Here is a 23952-nt window from a genome sequence, read left to right as displayed (position 1 = left end):
GCTTAATAAAGGTTTAAAGTGAGTTGAAATAGAGTCAAATAAACTTTGGTCACGTTTTCTTCATGTGGTTGGACTTGCTAAGGCAACAGACAGCAGTTTATACAAGACTAAAGATAGGTTAAGCAAATAAAGTGTTATGATTAAGAAAAACAAGCATGTTTACAAGTCTGGTAGTTTCATTTTCTGCCGTCAAGGTGCATTTTGTTAGATTAAAAATGTAATTCTTATAGTATATTCTAATAGTATAATATAAGCCCATTACCCTTATATCAGGACTTTTCTTTGTGTGTCAGTGTCTTGACAGAATTAGGCTGGACACTGCCAGCTCTCATTTATGGAGATTGCTGAAATAAGTTGATTTGTATTGGGGAAAAGGGGGTGAAATCATCTAATTGGATCATGTCACTTAACACAATAACATTTTAGGACCTTATAATGGACTAAATGACTCGTAAGGATGGTGATTTTAAATAACTTGAGTTAAAGAATAATACCCAAAAAGGAAAAACCTCAGATATCCTGTCACTTGATTTAAATTGACAGTGCCTTTCGATGGTCTGTGTCATGACAAAATGACACGACAAATTTATTAAGACCTTAAGGCACAGAGTCTATATTGACTGTCTGCACACACAGGCTCATGTGTCCCAGGAAGCATGAGGTGGCATTTTATACATTTAGTCACATAAACAGGTAATTAGCTTAAATAGAAGCAGTAAAAGTGGTAATATCGCAATGTCAAAATACTACATTACATTTAAAAAGTCCTGCAAACTACAGAAGTATCAGCAAATATGCTAAAAGTAAAATTACTCATTATACAAAATGGCCCCTTTAAAGTTTTTTTATTGATTTAGTAACATGGAAGCAGCATTTTAAGGTTGTAGCTGAACAAGATGGAGCTGATTCTTACTGCTTTATACATTGCATTTTATAAAGTATACCATATTTTATAAGATATAGGCTATAAATCTGAATCTGCAAACTAACAAATAACTGTAGGGTGTTTTATAAAAGCAGTGGAATAAAATAGAAGTGCATAATGTGTCTCTAAAATGTAGAAAAGAAGAAGTAGAGTAGTGGAAATACTCAGTAAACTACCTCAAAGTTGTATAATACAGTAGCCTTCCTGGGTAAATGTTGCTTTTCATCTCTTATATTGGTATATTTATCATTAAAAAAGCTGATGGTAATGCAATTTGGCTTTAAAGTTATTTGATTTGACAAGTCTTGACTGAAAGTTAATTTATATTAGTAGTTTTTTTTCAAGCTATTTTTTAAAAATAATAACATAAACTTTTAAATGTATCCGCCATGATAAAAGAATAAAATCTGGACTACAGAGCCCAAGGTGTGGGCTATCTGCCACGGCGCAACCTCGCCCGCCGGATCTCCCTCCGCTTCCTCTCCTGCAACCATCAAACCAACCGTCTCTCTGATCCTCTCTCCACCCCTCTCTCTCTCTCTCTCTCTCTCTCTCTCTCTCTCTCTCTCTCTCTCTCTCTCTCTCTGGCACGGCGCGCGGGGCTTACTGTAGGAGAGAGAGAGAGCGAGGGAGCTCTACTTTGAGTGACGTCATCTCTCCCATGGCGTCACATTGACGTAGCGCATACCAGCGGTTCTATGTGGAGGCAGAGCCCACATAAATGCACTATTTGACTTTCTCCCGTCAGACGGCGCACATAAACAAAACCCGCGCACACTTTGCAAAGCACCCTATCAGCACTGACACGCTCAGCTCGCGGGGAGACGGACACTGACACACTCCTTACACCCGGGAGTTTTTAATTTTTTAATTTTTAATTTTCTTTTTTTTTTAATTTTCTACTTTTTGTGTACTTTAGAGAAAGAAAGAAAAAAGTAAGAAGAAGAAAGTTTTTTTTATTATTGTTGTTGTTGCCGATGCATCCTGTGCCTCTGCGATAGGTATTACTAAGAGGTTTGTCTAACATTTTTCTCCTCATTACGTCGACTCTTGGTGATTATTCTGGATGGAAATAGGATACTTCATACGAGGTTATTACCACATGTAAAGACGGAACCGCTACAGCAAACCGGTAAGTAAACTGTGAATGAATGAGTGCCAGATATTCTTCCGTATTGTTAGTTTGCCATTCACAACCAGGACATATTAACCCTCAGTCGTGTCCATACTGTCACCTAAATCCTATTGTCGTGTGGATTGTATACTCTTATAGTAATGTTACTATAAGCGTCTGCTCTTTCCAACTTTGTGCGTCCAACCTGTTGATATTGTCAGGCTCTATCGCGCGTACAGCTGCTCATACTGTCTGCCCGTGTGTGTGTGTGTGTGTGTGTGTGTGTGTGTGTGTGTGTGTGTCTCCGTGAGCAAATGAAGCTGAATTCGAATTTAATTTGCGCTGGGAAGGTATCATATCCTTTCTGGTTGTCATGGAAATGAGATGCCTCTCACTCACACAATGAATAGTGGAGTCAGACGCACTAATGGTCTGAGTGGAGAATAGTCTAACCTACATTCAGACAGGAGCTGAGTGAGAGTTAAAGCTCTTTGATTTCATGCCATGTGGGTTGTTGTTGTTTTTGGGGGTTTTTTTTGCTTTATCATGAAGGGTTTTTTTGGAGGGGGTTTGTGCTTTTAATAAGTGATTTATAAGATGCACATGGTGTGTTTGAGTGTGTTATTGGCATATGCCATGTTATTGATGCGAGGTCCATAAGTACTACAGTATATTGTTGATAAATTAAGCCTATGCAGCAATGTGATGAACCATTGTTTGCTTTTTAGGATTAAAGCTAAAAAATAAAAATAAAAAGGTGATAGCTGTTTTCCAAACAGTCAGAATGTATATAGTCTAACCTGTCGCCTGACTGGTGACCAGTGACAAATGTCAGCAGTCTTACTGTCCACTGTGAGGACACGGCCAGCACTGATCGCCGGAAAAACACCTTAGCCATTCACCATAAAGCCACATCAAATTTCTGACCTTAACCCTCTGTGAAATATTTCTTAGACACCTGATTCCAACGCAGATTCTGTATTCTGCAGCTGCTAAAGGCTTTGGGCTATCCATACCATTAATCATAAGAAACGTCCAACTTGCTGAGTTGGAGTAACTTGCTGATTTTACCTTTCTCTTTCTCTTTCTCACACACACACTCAGGTCTACGCGCGCACAGCCGCGCACGCAGGCACTTCTGACAGTCTCCCACTCAGGCCTGATTTACAGTACTCACATATTTCTCTGGTCTCTCCTTTATGTCCTCTCTTTTCTCTGTCTCTGTTTGCTGGAAGCCTCGCGCTGTCCGGGGTTATTGGTGCGAGGGGCTACCGGGGGCTACCGGCGCTCCGGGGCGCGTGCTTTGCAGCTCTTATGTCGTTCTCTTGGTTACCGGTGCGCGCAGGGCCAGAGCCCCACCGACCGGCTCGGCCTGAGAAGAAAGCGAGAGGGGACCGGTTTGCTCATTTAGCAAAAAAAAAAAACAAAAAAAAAAAACAGACTGAATGTCTCACTTTGCAGGAAGAATATATTTTTTCTTCTTTTTTTTATAAGTCAATATGGTACTTTATTTTCACTCTTTAACCCTACAGGTAAAGAGCACATTTACGCACAATTACGCTCTTAACTTCACAAGTTTATGTAAGAATGAGGCTATTCTGACTTGTATCAAAGAATATCTTATTTCTGCTGCTATAACCAACTAGTGTTTTATAGGCGTAAAGGGTTTTTTCTGCATCCAAATGGCTCCACACAGAATTGAATAATGGCTTAACTGTTCCAAATCAACCCTAATCAAATAAATGTTACACAGCCTGACTTGTTTGTTTACTCTGGTTTGTCTTTTTTTCTTTATTTAAACATATCTGAAGGCTCTGCGAAGCATTATATTTGTATAAAAGGCATTTCCTGACCAAGGAACCAGCAAAAGAAAGAGGTTCAATGTCTCGTCTCATAATTGGTCTGTAAGTTCAGAGTTTGGAGGAAAGTGGCTGCTCTGTCTAACACTAAGTGGAAGAGTTTGATCTGTTGACACAAAGATAAGAGACGACAGCAGGCTACAGGTGCCTGTAGCCCTGAAAGCAGGTTATGGGGACTGTGGCTTGTCAACACAGTATTGAGATGAATACTGGAAGATCGAGTGGTCTCTTGACATGACCGTATCCCAGAGGGGTCTGGCAAAGAGAGAGAGAGAGAGAGAGAGAGAGAGAGAGAGAGAGAGAGAGAGAGAGAGAGAGAGTGCGTGTGTGTGTCTGTATATAAGAGAATGTGTGACAGAAAGGGGGCGCTCTGGGCCTTGAAATCCGGGGTCCACAATGCGCCCTGCTGCAGTGAGAGAGAGTTGGAGGCGCACGGTGCATGGGAGTCCGCTGGTTTGGTTTGAGGTCCGACTCTCCAAAATTTCAAGATTTCTCTCTCCCTCTGGATGAACCCTGAGCAGGCGAATACGGTGGTGATCAGGGGCAAGAAAAACGATGGCTTGGAGTCACTGGCACAGACTGCTTTTTTAAAAGTTGTCACTTTTGTAGGTCTGTAATTGTAGAAGTCATGTATATTTTTTTTTACCTGGTTGAATTTGTCTTTCTTTGGCGCAATATTTAAATTACTTTAATAACGGAACACAGCTTTGTGTTAGAATGAAACTTGTCGCCCACGTAAGTGTAAGTCTTGAAATGAGCTCAAGTCCTCAGTTGTGGTTCATAATATTCTCTTTGTGGCATGGATTCAGTGTCGTATTTATTTTTTTATATTGGACTAATGGTTTAATGAACATTTGTAAATATTCCTCTTACTTTGCGTTCCTATGGCTTTACATAGATACTGGCGACTGACATCTTGTTCTGATGTGCGCACAGTAGTTTTCATGCCCTTTCGTTTTTTGCTTCTTTTCATCCGATTTACTGACTTTTTGCTAATAATTATCTCTTTTGCTTTAAAATGAAATTGCTGCGTATTATCTGCCAACAGTTCTCTGAGCTCTAACGTTTTGGGATGTTAGGAGTGTTGTGCAACCTCACCCACAATTTGCTAAATGAAGTTTGGGAAGGCAGTGCTTATCGGGGAGGTGGGGAAAAAAATAGCAAAACGATTCTCAAAGGTTACTTCTGTATGTCTGTGAGGTTTTTCTGATGATCGCTGAGTGGAGACACCCACCTTGTCATTCAGCCTGCCGCCACATGACAGGCTGTAACACAGACATCTCTCCTCCAGACACAGGTTCGGAAGAGCGCGCCCAGCCGAGCTCGGAGCCACGGCGATCGGACACTTCCTCTGCGACGCCCGCCGAGTCCTCCCCGCTCCACGAGCCCTGTCCCGGCCGCAGCCACGCCACCCCTCCATCCCGGACACCCAGCACCATTCAGCGCGAAGCTCTTTCACCAGGTACAGTCCCCAACAGTCCTTCATTTTTTTTTTCAATGTAATCATTATTTTACTTTCTCTTTCTTTCTTTTGTTCTTTATTTCGTTCTTTCTGTCTTTCTTCCCCCAACTCCATGTGTTTTCTCAGCTGAAGCTGTTGAAATAAGTGCGACTGTTGTGGCTCAGGTCTGTTTCTGTGCACCTAATGTGGTGTGATAGGTGTTTGGTTATGTTTTATTGTAAGGGAGGGGGGGAAGCATAACAGCCCCGAAAAGTCTGAAAATAGAATTTAATTTAGACAATGGGCTATATTTAAGCCATTTCCTACTTGTATCTACTTTACCTAAATCATTTTGTTTGATGAACATGCTGGTGATCTTTTTCTTTGGCCGCGTGAGTCTCAGCTCGTGTGCCCGCAAGTGTTTGTGTGTGTCGGCTGGCAAGTGAGGACTGAGTTGACATTTCAATCATTAGACAAACCGGCGGAAATAACCAACTTTTGATACAAGGCACACCTAAATCCAAAAGCTGTAGGCGAATCACATAGGTCACCGACACCGATCCTCCTAATGACTCAACAGGGTCTTCAAAAAGCCTTTATGACTTAAACAGACCAAATAATAACAATTCTTTTTGTATTGTGTCTGTGTTTGTTTTTATTTATTATTTTAGCCTATAACCTGAGCCTGTCAAATGAATACCCAGTGTCCACATAATTTCACCTCTGTTCTTGATAAATTAATCAGATGAGAAATCCCTGGAAAAGAAGGCTTAAATATAGATATTTAACATACAAACATGGTGGTGTAATTGTGTCTCTGTGCTTTGTGTGTGTGTGTGTGCATATTTGTGAAAATCACTTTTTTGTGAGGCCACTGAATTCAGACAGTTTATCTCACTGACAAAAAAAATAAAATCCTGTGTTTTTGTATTTATGTCTGCAACTTCATGTTTTTATTTGTTAGATCTATGGCATTCTGACAATGAACAAGCGCGCTCAGTTATTGGAACAGCTGCAGTTTGTCCAGTTGAAATGCACACCTCGAGGTTAGAGACTGTTTCCCTTCGCCTCACTATGCTACACCACCTGTGTCTGACTCTGCTTGGGTTGTCTGTCCTCTTGCTTGCACACACACACACACACACACACACACACACACACACACACACACACACACACACACACCTGCTTGCATGCAAGTGTAATGAAGGCAACCTGATGGTGGTGTTGGAATGTAGAAGGCTTTTCTACAGATTTGCTTGCTTCAGCGACATAAAAAATAAAGACACTCCACTGATACAAGTCTATTTGTATTGGTGAGTGTGTGAGAGAGGGTGCACGCTTGTGAGCATGGGTGTGTGTGTGTGTGTGTGTGTGTGTGTGTGTGCTACTGAGTGAAGGCTAGGCACACCACCAAATGTAAAGCAACGAGGAGGATGAGTTTGCAGACACAAGTGGTTTTACAGGTTGTTCTTCTCAGGATAAGGGCTCATGTTATTGGCAGAATGAGCGTATACAGGCTCATGTTTACATCTTGAACATCATTAGTGATGAAAATATGAGTGTGTGTGTGTGTGTGTGCCTAAAACAACTCATCAAAGCTTCTTTCCTCACCTGACACACGCACATGCACACACACACACACACACACACACAGAAATATCACTGTCCATACGGTTTTATATTATGTATTTGTTTTACAACATTTATCTCCCTCTCTATATTGTCTTTCATCTCCTCTCAGGCAAACTCAACTGAAAACATATTGTACTTAAAGATATATATGTACAGCTAAACAACTGCATGCCAGGTGCAATAAGTCTTAACCGCCCCCCCCCCACACACACACACACACACACACACACACACTCTCTCTCTCTCTCTCTCACACAACAGTGATCTGAGGCTTGACCTACTGACACAACAGAGAGAGCCACTAAGTTCACCACTGAACTCTCCTCCTCTCATGGTTCTTTTTTTTCTTCCTCTGTGCCTCTCTCTTCTTCCTCTGATGCCTAATCAGTCTTTAGGTATAGCCCAGAAAAGCCCCATGACGCCCATTACGCTGCATGTGTGTTTTTCCACGTGGGTTGTGGAGCTGGTCACTTGTAGAAGAAGAAAAAAAAAAAAAACTTGATGACGTCAAGCAGACGTAGGCCTACAGCTTGACTCATATCCTCAATTTAAAAAAAAATGTTGCAGCTTGATATTCCCATTGAGACACACTGTAGGTCTGCTGTGTCTGATATACTTAACAGTGAATTATAAGAAAATAATTTCACACTTTGATGCTACCCAACAAAACAGTTAAAATGAATTGTTGGATTTATTATAATTTCCCCCACCAGGTCCAGTCTGAGAGGTCACACCTCTTTTAACCTTTTATTTATTGGTTAAAACAAAACACCCACGAATATTGAATAAATAATAAAAGATGAAATAAATAAATAAAGTTTGTGTAGCCTAGCCTCATATTATTTTTCTTTTTCTTAATTAACGCTTTGAGTCAGCCTTTTGTCTTTCGAGCCCCCACAGCCGAACCGCTCTTTGCCCCTCAGGTATAATTTAATTGTGTTAGAGCGGCTCAAATGAATGTGTCACTCTGGCTGCTTCCGCCATGACTGACATTCATGTAGTCTATTAGGCATACAGTAGATGACTGCAAACTAAATGTTGTAAGGCTATTTATAAAATGCATTATTATTAGTAGCGTTTTAGTATTAGTTAGTATAAAAAGGGAAGAACGAGTTAATGAAGTTTCAGGACTTTTATTTTTCTTGAAAAAAGGATTGGAGCCGCTGTTTCTGATCCTTTAAAAAAGAATAAAAAAATCCAACACAACAGGAAATTAGCCTGCAATTCCCTGTCCTAGCCTGGTTGAGTCCGTTCGGGATGGAGGTATTTGTGAGTGCTTTAACAACAGCAGGACTGATGTGTCCCGTATTTGACTATAGACAAACATGACGCGCGAGGAACGGGGGCTATTACGGCAGAGCTCGCGCATGCTGGGCGTCAATGGGAGCAGCGCTGTGTTGACAGTTCCCCTGCTCGGGAGCGACGAGCAAACACCACAAAAGCCTGGCTGCGCTGACACTCATGACTGATTAGCCCGCACACACACACACACACACACACACACACACACAAAGTGCACGCTCAGGAGCACGCAGACAAATGCAGGTGGAGTGTATTACGTAAGGGGGTTTGATAAGAGGAGACCATATAGTCCACAAGCACAGATGATGAGGTGGTGGCCTGCTGCTGTGACTGTGAGAGAATTAAATCAAGGGGAAAACTCAAGACATACTGACTGGCGTCTGCAGCAGTTAGAGGAAATATCTGTGTCTGTGTGTGTGTGTGTGTGTGTGTGTGTGTGTGTGTGTCTGTGTGTAGGTTGTGCAGCAAGCATCCAGCACCACCATGGGGTTCCATTATTATTTAATGTTATCTCATCTGCTTTGCCATCTGACTAACCAGAGTACACCCACCCACCCACACACACACACACACACACACACACACACACTCCTGACAGATACTTCAGCATTTCAGTACGTATGTAGAGTGAAGTGGATCTTTTGCTTTGACTGCTTTGCCTCAGAATTGCGCTAAACTGAACTAACTGTGGGAGAATCGGTGGGGTCTAGAGGTTGTGTGTGTGCGTGCGCTCCAAATGTTTCTCCTTTTTCAGCCAAGTGCGAGAAGTGTTAAAGCAGGAAATTGAGCACCAAATGGAAACATTAAAAGTTTTTCATATTCCTTGAAAGGTGCATTCAAAAACCTTTATAACGCTGCAAAATCTCTGACACCTCATGAGCTGAAAAAAAACTGCCTGTTCCAATAGAGCTTTGCAGACATTTTTAGTAATTCATTGTTTAATTGTTGACCCTGTTTAGCACTACCCTTGTGTGCATGTGCCTCCAGCAGAGTCTGCTTGTATCCTGTAGATTTACCGTGGGGTCGATCCTGTACTGTGCTTCTGTGGGCAAAGTTCTGCTTTTCTGTTTAAATCAGTGTTTAACTAATAATGTCATTAAACTTTCCTCACTGACTAATGATTGTTGCCGTGCAGCTGTATTCTACTAACACCATAAAAATGCTTTTTGAATGAAACGTTTCTGGAATACATGTGGTCTGATGTGCCACGCAGCTCTAACCTACATGTGTGCTCTGTTTCCCTGGCAGACATGCCCTGTGTGCAGGCTCAGTACGGGCCCGCCCCTCCAGGCTCAGCCTACTCTGGCCAGTCCTTCAGTTACCAGGGCGACAGCTACAGCTCTGACCTCATGACCCCTGACTACACCAAGCTGGACCTTGGTGGTGGTGAGATCTCTGCCGCCGCCGCCACCACCTCCCTCCCCAGCTTCAACGTCTTTGTGGAGGGGAGCTACGAGCCGAAGTCCTCCTGCCTCTACCAAATGCCTCCGCACAGGCCCACCATCAAAAAGGAGGAGGAGAGCTACCCGACTGCTCCACCACTGGAGGCCATGTCCTCCTCCACCATGTACTTTAAACAGTCTCCCCCCTCCACTCCCACCACCCCATCACTGCCGCCCCAGCCTGGCACCTCCTTTTTGTGGGAGGAGCACCCACTGGCCCCTCCGTCGCACCCCCACTCTCTGGGCTCCAGCTTGGATGCGGGCCCCCTCAAGTCTCCGCGCTTTCAGCACTTCTACCAGCACTCGCCGCCCCACAGTGGCGGCAGCGTCGGTGGTTACGAAAGTCTGGGTGGAGGACTGGTTCGCACTTCTTCCTCTTCCTCCTCCTCCTCGTCCTCAGTCTCCCATCACCACGGTCCACCCCTGGAGCAGCCCATGTACCAGCTGCACCGCGGCGCCGGGGGAAGCAGTCTCGCTTTCCGCTCCCTGGCTCTTGGGCCCTGTGGCCCCCTACTAGGAGACAGCCTGCCCTCGCCTCCCCCACGTGGCCCCCAAGGAGAGGGCACCTGTGCAGTGTGTGGGGACAATGCGGCCTGCCAGCACTACGGTGTACGCACTTGTGAGGGCTGCAAGGGCTTCTTCAAGGTAAATACCCTCCAAAGCTAATAAGTCATATAAGAGTCCAATAAAGGGGCATCAAAACTGCTTCGATGCCTCTTCTCTTTTTGTAGTAACTCTACTTCTATGCGTTTTAAATGACTGCACCCACCCCTCTTGTTCTTAAAATCAGTGCCTTCAGTCCCACCACCAGATGCACACATTCACATTCATAACTGACATACCACCTTAAAATATCACCCAGTATCTGCGAGGTCACAGCCAAACCAAAAGACGTATTTCATTTGAAACAATTTTCTTGCATTTGCCTCGCTCCCACTCTGCATCCTTCTCTGCGCTCTCTAAATCGTCTTTAGAGTCATTATGAAAACACAACACACCCACAGGGGTCATCTCTCCCAGCAACCAAGTGGGCAAAGTGTGTGTATGCATGGTCTGTGTGAGTGAGTGTGTGTGTGAGTGAGTGTGTGTGTGATTGCTTGTGTTACGTGAGAGCACAGGATGATAAAAACACATTCTCGCTCAGACAAACAGGGAAAATTGCCCTCCATGTTTGATGCTCAGCCCCTCAGAAATAAAGTGCAGTATGAGTCCGCTGGAAAAGGAATTGTTGAAACCAAAGTTTCAGCGTTTTTGTAGTGAATCAGTGGCCACAAAACTCAATTCACTGACATAATACTCAGGACGATATGAGTCAGAGTTGGTCCACCAAATGATTCAAACTAACACTCTTCAACCCGCTGTCTCATCCCATGTTACCACACACGTGCTCACACACACAACTCATAGTTTAACGTCACCAAGAGACACGAAAGAGAGAGAGATTTTAGTCAGACAGATTTTTCATTTTCCTTGTGCGAGTCATAAAACACAATATAGATATAACAACAAACTTCTCTGGCACGTGTGTGTGGTACAATACTAAATTCAAATTTCAGTAAACATACACTCACTGACACTGATGTCATTTCTTTGCACCGTTTTTGAATCCTAACGTTTTCCAGCACACTTGTTAAGCATTCTATTGGTTGCATGAGACAAGAGAGCCAAATTAAGAGACAGCGAGAAGGGGGGTGCAAACACAGAGGTAATTGAATAATGCCTCTGGTAGGTGGAAATGAATTATCCTTCTTTTCAATTAGTTTCACAATTTGTTTTTATTTAGTAATTAATGAAAGCAGCGTCTGGTGGCAGCAGGCCGCGGGGCTTTCTGCTTGCTGCAGCGCTCAGCAGCCACACAGCCTGTCAAACCTCACTATGTTTCCTTTACACACACATGCGATGCAGCCATGCACACACAACGTATGCACACGACCACATATTCCTACAGTAGCATGTAGATATCGCGCTGTTTGTTACAAACTGAATCCAGATTACAGCGGCAAAAAACCTGAAACATGCCTTTCACACACCTGCTCTTTCTCATATTATCAGGCACATTACCTCCATTATCCTGATGGTTTTATTGTTCCCTAAAATATTTTCCTGATTATATTTAATTACCTCTGAATAGTTATTACACATTAAACCATAGCAGTGGCTTGCTGTAAATTATTGTTATTTCATTAGTGCAATTTGAAACACATTTTCACGGTGAATTAATTTTAGCTCTTAAACAAGTTGTTCCTTTTTCCTGTGTTTATTATTTGGGCTGAATAATGTAGTCCATTCACTGGTTTCCATTAATTTAGTAAACCTATTCAGAATTTGAATTTTTAGAATTAAAAAGTGGATCTCAGCTGTTAGTATAATACAAACATTATGCTAGAAACAAAAACACAACATTAAAACGTGACCTCTTTTTATGCATCCACTGTCCTACCCAGTGAGTTACTTTAGCTGTGCTTTTATCAGTGAAAATACACAGTTCATTCATTGGACACGTTTTTTATTTTCCATTGCGTGTACAGCACGGAAGTCATAGAAAGGTTGGGAAGTGGCAGTCTAGTAGTGAAATACACAAGCTGGATGGTAACATGTGCATGATATTATCACTTAAATGCACATATGATACATATAAGTTGATTGTTTCTTTCGTTCAGGAAAAAATGCAGCCAGATAAACACCCAGAGACATATCTGTGTATATGTGCATAACGTAGCAGGTTATAAAGGTTAAGTCAAGTTATTCCCATATAGAAAACTATTTAAACACACTCTTTTTTTTACCAAAAACTACCCTTGCAGTGACAGAGGTCTGAGTTTGTCTTATTCAGAAAGGAGGAGATAGAGGACACAGAGGGAGGAGATGGGGGAACAAAGCCCCTAAAGGCTTTTTAATTTAAGCCAAGGTTATTAACACATGTTACATGTCAAGAATCTGTCCCTGCATGCCTCCATACAGCCCCCCCACACACACAACACCCACAAAGTGCAAGCTTCTGTTCAGTTATGAATGTGCTTCGTCCTCAATTCTGACTCGATGTTTGACTGAATCTTTTTTTTAATTTGAATTAAGTCCTTTCCTATACTGCCACCTTAAAAATTGAATTTCTGATACAGAGGAAATTTAAAATTTTGTGCCTTTATAGTGAAATTACAAGACAGTTGGGATTAATTAGAGCTGGAACTACTCTTACACACGCTCATACACAAACACTTAAAGACTGGCTTAAATGGACATGTACAGAGCACAAGAAGGATCTACAGATTTGATAATCATATTGAGATAATTTAATCTGTGTGTTTGTGTGTGTGCGTGTGTTTGTGTGTGTGTGCGTGTGTTTGTGTGTTCACCTGCACATATATGGAGACAACCCATTGATGAGTATCAGAGACTAGTTAGTTATACAGTATTAGCTCTGATAATGTAGTGTCTCTGCTGAGACGCCAGTCATGCTCCACGCTGCTTATTAGAAAGCAAAGTCACAAGAGTCCCAACACACACACACACACACACACACACACACACACACGCAGTGGAGGAGACAGGCCAGAACTCACTCATGAGAGTTTAATTTATCAGAACCTTAATTGATCATTTCAAACTAAGGCTTTTATTGGAACCAGCTATCTTATAAATTAGGCCCCGGGGTCACTGAGGGGAAGAACTTCCCCCTCACCAGCCTCCAGAGTCAATTCAACTTACATCACTCTCACCTGAACCCCAGTTAGCTTATTCTGTCTTATACACAAGAGTTTCAGTTATTTCTTAAAATCCAAAAGTCCCCTCTCCACACAGAAAGTTGACAGAACTCAGCTGCGTGCATTTGATTTTGCAGAGACACTGTGAAGATGACTTTAAACTTTGTGTTTGGCGCAGAGTTGTAGAGGTGTAAATAAATGCTGTGCGTCATCCAGCCTCTCGTGAAGCTTCGGACTCCCACTAAACGGATGCTATATTTTCCCTCAACCACATTAATGACCATAACTAACTTATCCCCGCTCTCACGGGTCACTGACCATTGAAGAGATGACAGGGAGACATTCACAGCGATCTGCGGTGCCATGGCAACGACTCTCATCCGGCGCTGGCGCCCATTACGCGCTAGTTCCGCACTCGCGCCGGAGCATATGGAATAATTGGTGTGTTATTGGTCTCCCGGGGGCACGGGCATGTGTGGCGCGAGGGGTTCCTAATTGGATTTATTTGTTTTGATGTGTTTTAGAGGCGTTAAAGAAGAGGAGAAGCCGCGACACTTTCCGTGTGTTCCGTTAGTTTAATTTACAGTCGGTGCTGTCTAGCCTGAGAGGACTGCTGGAGTCACAGCTTGATAACGTGTAAAATACAAACACTTTGCAAATCACGGCAATCAGAGCATAATAGTAACTTCTATTTTGTGTTTTTTGCAAGTTTGCACCCGAGGCTAAGGCTTGCCCTAGAGTTTAAATCCTTCTGTCAAAGACGCCTTTAAAGTTCGACATCATGCCTCAGGGCTCCACATCGGGACCGCAGAGTTACACAGGAACTGACAGTATAGCTCTGTGGTTTGTTTAAATTAAGAATAATTACCTAACTGCTTACTTTAAACGGGCTTATCCTGCATTCTCACACTGCCCCGTAATACACGAAGAAAACTGCTGCCAGTGTCTAATTGTGATGTAAAAGCACCTCTAATTGTCTCAGGGAAGTTTTCATGAAGTCATCGCAGGACCACCTTGAGAACAGTTGACTTTATGATTGGTCCATTGGCGCGCGCGGGCACGAGAGCGCGTAAGCATTCACCACTATCTCTGTTGTTATTGTCTTTAATCCACGCGGGGGAGCGCAACCGGCCCCCACGTGGCCCGTTTCTGATTTCATTTTAATAAGGTCAGTAATAATCGCGCGAGCCAGCCGAGGAGAAAACCGCTCCCGCGGGGCCCATTGAGAGAGGCGCGATGCGCGAGGCCCTGGAGGTGCCACGAGCTGACCCGCGAGCTTCACAAACAATCTGATCAGGCAGCTCTTGCGGCCGCTGTCCCCCCACTGTCTCGCGGGACTCGCCTCGGCACGCCACGCGCTCGGTCCCCATTGTCAGCTCCGGCGCTAATAAAATTGTCCCTCCTGCAGGCGAGGCTTGTTGGGAAATTAATTTTATCTAGTTATACTGATGTCACTGCCGCCTTTCAGCGCGTAATTAAAATCTGACCTGCGAGCTTCTGCTTTCATTCTTTGATGGGGAAGGGGGAAAAAACAGAAATTGAATTAAACAAATCAAATATTAGGTGGTTAATTGTGTTTGGAGGCTGATTATCGGAATGCCTGTTTCTTCTCTCCGCAGCGCACCGTGCAGAAAAACGCCAAGTATGTGTGTCTGGCCAGTAAGAACTGTCCTGTGGACAAGAGGAGACGCAACCGCTGCCAGTACTGTCGCTTCCAGAAGTGTCTGAGTGTTGGCATGGTGAAAGAAGGTAAGAAAAACACACCACACACCTGAAAAGTTACTGAACAAGAGGGCGAGCACACACACCAGGATGGTGGAGAACACAGATGGGACCTCCAGTCCATGATAATAAAGATTATCTCTGCAATCAGGGTTTAATAGAGCGGTAATGACCTGACCTGTGGCAGCATCACACACATCCAGGGAGCAGGAACTTGTCCTCTCTCTGGTGGAGGAAGAAAGTAGAGAGTACACTACACCAATTAGTACCTATCAGCCTTTAAAGCTTTGTAATACACACACAAAGAGACACTTTCCATCTCTCCAGTTTGTGCCATCACAGTCTGTTATAGCTGACTATAGCTTCACCGGTGTGTATTGTGGCCCCCATACTGCCCTCATCTCCCTGATGTTTCTCACCTGTCTCACACACATACACACACTCACAGATAGACAAACCAACCCACACAGCACATACACCTCTCCAACTCAGGTCTGCAGCCTGTAGAACAGCTCCACTGCCATCTGCTGGTTAGTGGCGTCTTGTGAAGGGATTGTGGGAATGCTGGAGAGCTCCTGTCAGCATCCTTTCAGTAATAACTCTGCCGCTATAAAATATTGATAGAAATCAGTTAGAGAATAGAAGTTCTTTGTGCGTGCTGCGTAAATATTACCAGACTGAACTGAACAACCTCTTCATTATCGCCGGTTGTCTTCTCTCTTTCTCTGGTTCACAGTGGTACGTACTGATAGCTTGAAGGGGCGCCGAGGCCGTCTGCCTTCCAAACCAAAGAGCCCCCTGCAGACGGAAGCGTCTCCTCCTTCTCCACCCCTCAGCCTGCTCTCCGCTCTGCTCAGGGCTTATTCCCACTGTACGCCCCGTGACCTCGACTACAGCCAGGTACGCGTCAACAGCCCACTTTTCCATTTTGGTTGCATGTGTTTAATGAGAAATATGGGTTGTTTAGAAGCTCATTCAGTCAATTTATCTCCATCTCTCTCTGCAGTTCAGCGCCGCCGACCCCCCCTCCTCCTCCTCAGATGCTGAGCACATCCAGCTCTTCTACAGGCTGCTCACCATCTCGATGGAGACCACGCGATGCTGGGCTGACCGGCTTCCCGGGTTCTCCGAGCTTCAGCGCGAGGATCAGAACCTGCTCATAGACTCTGCCTTCCTGGAGCTGTTTGTCCTGCGACTGGCTCACAGGTAAGAAAGGGGAGATGCTGATGCTGTTTTGTACCAGAACAAACTCTAACACTTTTAGTTTCCCTTTTTCAAACTCTCCATCCATATGCGCACATCTAGAACCACACACCTACGACTTTATCAGCAACTTTTACTTTATTTGGCATTGCACATTGTGTTAGGAACAACAAGCAGTTATACACTTTACCATTACAGTACAGTGTGTAACTGTGCTGGCAAAGCTGTGTGCTGCTGTGTTGGTGTATCTCCAGAGTAGGAGGAGTGGAGCTGAGTAATCGCCATATGAACCGAATTATGAATGGAGTCTGTAGCTATGACAGCAGCTACACCCACAGAGTTCCGTTGCACTCATCTGATATCTGACGCAAAGAGAGCTCTGTGTGTGTTCTGCGGGCTAAAACTGTGCTAACATTGTGAACTGTGAATTGACAGGATCAATTCCATCTAAAAGCTAGTCAGCTGAGGAACTGGAAGGGGCTGTTATGGAAAGAAATGCATATTCAATTCAGCTGACTGAAATAAAAATGGAATCGACTTTGTTTACCTCATGGTCCAGTGATGTGTGTGTGTGTGTGTGTGTGTGTCTGCCTGCCTGTGTGTGCCTTGCTCGTGGATACCTGTGGTGCCATTATGACTGCCCCTGCCAATCTTTGCCTCAGAATTGCCCTGGGTTACCGGTCTGCTCTCGTAAGGCATGTGGCTGGTTAAATTTATGGGGAGGAGGGAGGGGGGTTCAGGCTACAAGCTCATCCTTTTGTCTGCCCTGTCGTCTAGGGCAGAAAACCAACAAAGTCACACACACACACACACACACACACACACAGACACTCACGCACACTGATGATGTAGAATCCCAACTTTCTCTCCTCCTCCCAGTGTAGGTCCAGGTGCAGGGTGGGTAGAGGATTCAGTGGTGGCATCACAGTCCCAGCAGGAGGGGGATCAGGCTGGGACTCTGACTCACACTGAACGGTGGACTCATAGGGGCCTCTATCAAACACACATGCTCACACGCACTGCTCATCTTCCCATCAGCCAAACTCCCACGGCACAGAGGAAAACACACACAAACACGGCACTGTCTTACTTTGTCCGTCTTCCCTGAGAGCAAAGGATGCGGTCCACGCTCCGATCTCATTGTTGACGCAGCCCTGCATTGACCCTTTGTTGAACTCAGATGCCTTGCAGACCCCTGCGCAAGCGTATGTCTGTATGTTTGTGAGTGTGTGTGTGTGTGTGTGTGTGTGTGTGTGTGTGTGTGTGTCTGTGTGTGATCTGTGTGTGTGTAGAGTAAATTTGCTCCGCTCTTCTGGGCTGGCATTGCTGTAAGCACCCCGTTACCAAACAGTTTCTGTGGTTATTGGTTGATTACCGTGGTGACAGTGTCGTCAGGGGTGAGAGGAATGTGTGGCTGACATCCAGCTGTGTGTGTGTGTGTGTGTGTGTGTGTGTGTGTGTGTGTGTGTGTGTGTGTGTGTGTGTGTGTGCATCTGCTTGGCTGCTTGTCTGCCTGCTTGTCTGTGTAGTTTTGCTCATGTGCTACAATCAGACATGGGCCAATTAGTATTTTTGACATATCAGGACAATGCAGACCTTGTCAGCTTGCAGACGTTTATAGGGAGTTGGCCTCGTACTTTATTGTATTCTAAAAGTTGTGATACTTAAGCCATTAGTTTGTAGTGGAAGATTTACTTTGTTTAGCAATGTTAAATACTCATACTATTTGATGCAACATTTGTGGGGAAATTTGTGAAAAATAAAATACATCTAATAAAAAAAATAATAATGACGTAAACATAAAATCAATTCCATACTGGGTTTGAATTCTGCTACATATAAGAGCACTAAAGCAATGTGCAGAATACACTATAACTTTGAGATGCTATAGTTTGCTTAAAACACTAAAACCTTTCAAGGGAGATTTTGAGAAAATGTCAGAGTTCCAGAGGTCAAACTATACTAACCATTATAATAAGTAAGTCCACTATATCTTTGGCAATGTGAATCGCCAACGCATCTGTCTAATCACTGGGGCCCCGTATTCTCATATTAGAATACTATGGGGAAATTATTCTCCATGTTCTGTGTAGATGAGTGGATTTGGACTTGTTATACATTAGAGTTTAGCAGCTGTATATTGCCACATTATATTATTCGTAATTTAAATCTTGATTGTACGATTCAGCTATTTTTTGGATCATTTTGTAAATTTCGAATTAATCGATTTTCACCCAGCTGCGTCCCTGCTTCTTATCTTCTTACTTATTAGTTTTTTTGTGTTTGTGTGTTTTAAGAGTGGAAAGGTATTTTTGGTATGATTGACAGACCTGGTGATGGGCTAGGATCCGTGTGCATGTGTTCTGCTGAGTACCTCTTTTAAACTGTTGTAAGGATAATTAGACATAAATGGTATTTCATCTTCTCCTCATAACTGCTTAACCAATGTTTGTGCAGGGTGTAATTTGAGGCTTCCTGTCTCTCTCTCTCTCTCTCTCTCTCTCTCTCTCTCTCTCTCTCTCTCTCTCTCTTTATTGTCTAAGCACACACTTTGTGCCCTTGTCCTACACCTTCCATCTCTCTTGGCTTCCCTTTGTTGTCTTTCTTGCGTTCTACCAACTAAACACTTTTACCAGCTCTCTGAAGAAAGCCACGCTCTTCTTTTAGGCACTAATAAAAACTAGTCATAGCCCTCCCTCATTCACTACTTGTTCTCTTTCCCTCTCTGCTCGATGGTAAAGGAGTGGGATGTTGTGTGTCGTGAGTAACTGATGGCTAAATACATCTGAGAAGTCTTTTCATTTCCTCATTAAGGCTTTGTGTTTCCACTGCACACCACAGCCTGGGCACATTAAAGCCGTAACAGTTTACCTATCTTCAAATACACACACACACACATAGCGCAGCCCTCTGCCCTAACCCTTCACCCCACCCCTGCCGAAAGGAAACACAGGAATGTTTTAAAATGCTATAATTTGGAAAGCACAACCTTAATCAGCTGCATGCTTGTGTTTGATGTGTGTCCCGTTCGTGTGTGTGTGTGCATACTGCCAGGTTTTCTCATTCTTTTTTTATTGTAATTGTTTCCTTGCCCCAGTATCTCAAGCCATATTTACAATACATGAGGGAAAATGCAGCGTTTCATTGGAAGAGAGATCAAATGAAGGTCTTCATCTCCTTTTCCTTTTCTCTCTGTGTCTCAGGTCGATGCTGTCAGAGGATAAACTAGTCTTCTGTAACGGCTTGGTGCTGCACAGGTTCCAGTGCCTTCGTGGGTTCGGAGAATGGCTGGACTCCATCCGGGACTTCTCCAACCACCTCCAGAGTCTAAACCTAGACGCCTCTGCTTTCGCCTGCCTGGCCGCCCTCGTACTGCTCACAGGTAAAAACACAGGCCAATAACACCAGATTGTAAATTTCAAAATGACCGTCAGGAGTAAATAAACTTAGAAGATACAGCATGTATGATATATAGCATCCTGTTTTCAACATCAGCTGCCCCACTCTGCCACACACAAACAAACACTGTCAGTCACACAAGCTGCTTCTGCGTAAATATAGGGATACAAATCCACACACACACACACACACACACACACACACACACACACACACACAGACACACACACCTTCTTTCCTTTGTCCAGAGCTTTGCCGGTGGGTGATTCAATGTGACAGTGATCAGGTGGAAACATCCACTAACGTCACACATACGCTCAAAGACACACATGTGCATGCATGTTCCCACACATCTCTGCCTGAAACAAGAACCCGATACCCAGAAGCACCTGCTGCACCTGCCACACACCTGGCCCTCTAATCAGCGCGCATCTGTGAAAAATAGAAGGAGAGTCACCGCTTTCTCTGCGAACACACATCTGAGACGCAACAGAAGAGGAAGAATTTTGTTGTAGTTGCATTAGAAATGCATTAGAAATAGTCAATTACAAATATAGCCTAAGGTGATGGAGGACATCGGTGCAATTAAGTGTTCACATTTCATTTTTTTCACGTCAGAGTCAGAAACTGTATATAAATGTGTAATGGGTAAAACACCCCTCCCCCTACGCTCAGCTTCCTACCTCACCCTGCCCCCCGCTACCTCCTCCTCCTCCTCCACCTTCTCTTCCTCTGTCTAAGTCTAAGCCCTCCAACCCCATCCTCACTCTCTGGGGGAGCACTTAACTCTGTGCCTGATCGACCAGCCCACCGTGGAGCACAGCTCCGGAATGGCGTCTGCGCTGTTCTCAGTGGCGCTCTGCCACCTCGGCAAAGCACACAGCGCACTGCCACGGCAGAGCCGCCAGAGCCACCAGGCGATCGACCGCTTCAGAGTGGCCTGTGCAGAAAGGCAGTCATCGATCCCTCCCCAGGAGCTCGCGCACATAGAGAAAGAAGGGACAGGGAGAGCGGACAGAGAGAGGGAGGCAAGAGTGTGAGTGAGAGGTCTGAAAGCCACGGTGAAAGGAGGGCTGGAGTGACTCTGCAGCCGCAAACACAGAACAAACAAAAGAGTCACATAAACAAACAATAAATAAGCTTCAGATAGTGGATACCTCAAAGTGAGACTGGTGTTAGTGACAGCCTCCCTGCAGCACGGACTGGTGTATGTGCCTGTGTGTGCGTCTGTGTGTGTGGGGCTGGACACCCTGTTCTCTGCAGAATGAGTTAGTGTCACATTAAGCCTCGTACGGGTGCCACTGGAGTTGCTATGGGCAGCAGTGTGTGTGTGTGTGTGTGTGTGTGTGTGTGTGTGTGTGTGTGTGTGTGTGTGTGTGTGTGTGCGCGTGTGTGTTTCTAATTTCATTTGGCTGCTCACAGGGCGGAATAATCAGCTAATTGTTGAGCACTTTTGTTTCTGTCAATGTCTTAAATTGCAGAGACTATTTGTGTGTCCGTGTGTCTGTGTGTGTGCACGTATATATATATATATATATATATATATATATTGTTTGTGAGTGTGTGTGTGTGTGTGTGTGTGTGTGTGTGTGTGTGTGTGTGTGTGTGTGTGTGTACACACAGTGGGCACTGGGCTTATTAGGTTAGACTGTGTATTGATCTGTAGTGAGTGAGACGGGTTAAGGCCTGTTAAGAACATTAGCCATACAGGGTAATGAGGTGGAATTCAATATAAAAGAAGATATAGCTAATGCTTTTTCAGGTGAATGAGCTCTGATGTGTGTGTGTGTGTGTGTGTGTGTGTGTGTGTGTGTGTGTTTTTCCGCGGGGACCTTTAATGAATTATTCTCCTAACGTTTCTGTCTGTCTGTCTGTCTGTCTATCCACAGAGCAAGTCCCAGGTCTGAAGGACTCAAAGCGGGTTGAGGAGCTGCAGAATAAAGTGATATGCTGTCTCAGAGACCACTTGGGTTGCGGCCCTTCTTCCTCCTCGTCCAAGGCTGCGCCCCCTCTGGGTCGTATTCTGGGTCTAAGGGCAGAGCTCCGTTCCCAGAGGACCCAGGGCCTTCAACGAATCTTCTACCTGAAGCTGGAGGACCTGGTACCGCCCCCTCCATTGATCGACAGGTTCCTGGACACTCTGCCCTACTGATGGCCCGGGCTGACCAGACAGAGAAAAACCCATGTCACTTCCTGTTCAGGAGCACGCACACACATCCAGAAGCGAGACTCACTCCCCTCTGACTGAAGCAGGGCAGAGAGAGCCAATCAAATGCTTTTCACTCAAACGGACAACCAACTAAATGCTTTTCACCAGTATAAAAGACAAATACACAAACGCTTTACCCCTTTTTATTTGATCCTCCCGTTTTTCTCATGTGGGGACGATGACGAGGCTGAGATGGACGACGGAAAAATGACTTTTTATTGTCCTCTCTCCGTCCGGGTGGCAGCTCATCCAGCAAACAAGAACACCAAGGTTTATGAGTACTGTCTATCTGTATTTTGGCTTGGCTCATCCAGTCTGAGGACTTCTTTTTAGCAAAGAGGGAAGGGGAGGTGTCAGTGTGATCAAATGTTTTCAAAGCTGAACATGTCCCAGTGAAAAACAAGTTGCTGTGCATTCTAGTTCCTCTTGCTGAGAGAAGGAAGGGGGTGTTTTCATACTGAAATGTACTGACATGTCAGAGGTCAGACAGCGTAGACGCGCAGAAACATCCCAAAGCAGGACACAGATATTTCATAAACACGTGGAGGTGGCTGTTGAGTTGGGCTCTTGATTCCAAGTGCAATTTCTGAAGTGCTATCACCCCACAACAGGAAGAGACGGAGCAGGAACGGTTTAATTTCAAACTCTAAATTATTTTAATACAAAGACTCGTCCTGTGTTGTCAGTAGCTAAAAGAAAGAGAGACAGTCTCCGTCTGGCTTTAGAAAGCAGAGGAGATACTGTGCACTAACGATTGATGACTGAGTCACCCAGACTTGAACTTGCTCTAGTATGTTTTTTTTTTATTAACTCATTTTGAAATCATAGGTCGAGTAGGAGTACGGAGGAATGAACATGGACATAAATTGGCTTTTGAAGCACTAACACCCTGAGAAGGGCTAGAAGCACAGACACACACCCTACCTGCTCCCCTGGAGGACGGCAGGGAGTCGGGGAGAGGAGGGTGCTCGACAGATAGCTGTACGTCCAGGGGTGAAACATTCCGCAGTCATGCTCTTTTTCTATTTGTTTCTATTGTGGAGGCCGTGTGAGAGTGTGGAGGACATGGCTGCATACTGTCTTTGTGTGTACGCTTAGAGAAGCCAGGATCATATGCATGGTGTGTTATAAGCTGTCAAGAGCTGCCATAGCCTGTCAAAACAGCTCGACCTGTGTTTGTGTCTCAGACTGCGGCTCTATGGGGATCTCCCTGGGCCTCCAACACCCACTCACACACTCACGGCAGCAGTTTGAAATATGAAAAAAAGCAAAATTATATAGATATAAATATAAATATATATATATATATATATCAAAACTAATATTTTGAAGTGTTTTTAGCTTTTTCAAATATTGTGGTACGAGTTGTGCATTGTTTTTTGAAGAAGAGAAACAAAAAAGAAAAAAAGTTGCTGTTTTTTCAATGTCCCTCTTTGGTTTGAGTTTCCTGTTCAATTCTTTTTTTTCTTTCTCTTTGGTTCACTGGATTTTCTGTTCAGCACTTTGAAATTATAAACTAGTTCTGATTATTCTGCCCGACTGCTTCCTGTGTTTTGATTTTTCACACAAAATTCAAAATTCAAAAAAAAAATATCCAAACATTGCAGTGTTTCAAGACTTTTGAAAAAGTAATCAAAAGACCAAATCTGAGATGGTTTTATACAGAATACAGGTGTGTGTGTGTGTGTGTGTGTGTGTGTGTGTGTGTGTCTGGTCAGACACAAAAGCCTCTTGACAGGTAAAAGGCCTCGTCTCTCTCCCGAGGGACACTTGGGCTCTCACAGAGAGTAGAGGGGGGATTAGGAGAGTGAGGAGCGGGGGAGGAAGAGGGAGGAGAGGAGAGCTTCATGTTAGCATGAGGTCCAGATCAGCCTCCAGCCTCGTTAAACACCATCGATCGCCATGGTGACATTTCACAGCACATGCCGTCTATACTGTCACTGCCATCACTCACTCGTGCTCAAGCGTGAGCACTTACACACACACTCACTCTCTCTCAG

The 23952-nt window shown here is 44.3% G+C and overlaps 1 protein-coding gene across 5 annotated transcripts; it reads left to right on the top strand.

The window, feature by feature from the left end:
• Positions 1 to 1651: 1651 nt before the first annotated feature.
• On the top strand, positions 1652 to 23488 carry nr4a3 (nuclear receptor subfamily 4, group A, member 3). 5 transcript variants are annotated; one of them, XM_051406518.1, is made up of 10 exons: positions 1652 to 1860; positions 2002 to 2057; positions 5190 to 5360; positions 6304 to 6385; positions 9525 to 10363; positions 15039 to 15168; positions 15878 to 16041; positions 16148 to 16347; positions 19548 to 19726; positions 21633 to 23488. In XM_051406518.1, the coding sequence occupies exons 4-10, from the start codon at positions 6322 to 6324 to the stop codon at positions 21893 to 21895; spliced, it is 1839 nt and encodes a 612-aa protein (XP_051262478.1). In that variant the 5' UTR covers positions 1652 to 1860; positions 2002 to 2057; positions 5190 to 5360; positions 6304 to 6321; the 3' UTR covers positions 21896 to 23488. The 5 variants fall into 5 exon arrangements, with proteins under 5 accessions (XP_051262478.1, XP_051262477.1, XP_051262479.1 ...); XM_051406517.1 differs by having other exon boundaries at positions 1652 to 2057; XM_051406519.1 differs by lacking the exon at positions 6304 to 6385 and having other exon boundaries at positions 1735 to 1860.
• The last annotated feature ends 464 nt before the right edge of the window (positions 23489 to 23952 follow it).

Source organism: Dicentrarchus labrax, unplaced genomic scaffold, assembly GCF_905237075.1.
Source record: "Dicentrarchus labrax unplaced genomic scaffold, dlabrax2021, whole genome shotgun sequence".
Classification (NCBI taxonomy): Eukaryota; Metazoa; Chordata; class Actinopteri; family Moronidae; genus Dicentrarchus; species Dicentrarchus labrax.
This window is presented reverse-complemented; position numbering and strand designations above follow the sequence as displayed.

What these genes read in the sequence shown, in the direction of transcription:
- nr4a3 (XM_051406516.1), top strand. Translation starts at nt 4,405, where the DNA reads ATGAACCCTGAGCAGGCGAATACGGTGGTGATCAGGGGCAAGAAAAAC. An exon ending in AAAAGTTGTCACTTTTGTAG is followed by an intron (nt 4,508 to 5,189) that starts GTCTGTAATTGT and finishes TCTCTCCTCCAG; the next exon opens with ACACAGGTTCGGAAGAGCGC. An exon ending in CGCCCTCGTACTGCTCACAG is followed by an intron (nt 19,727 to 21,632) that starts GTAAAAACACAG and finishes GTCTATCCACAG; the next exon opens with AGCAAGTCCCAGGTCTGAAG.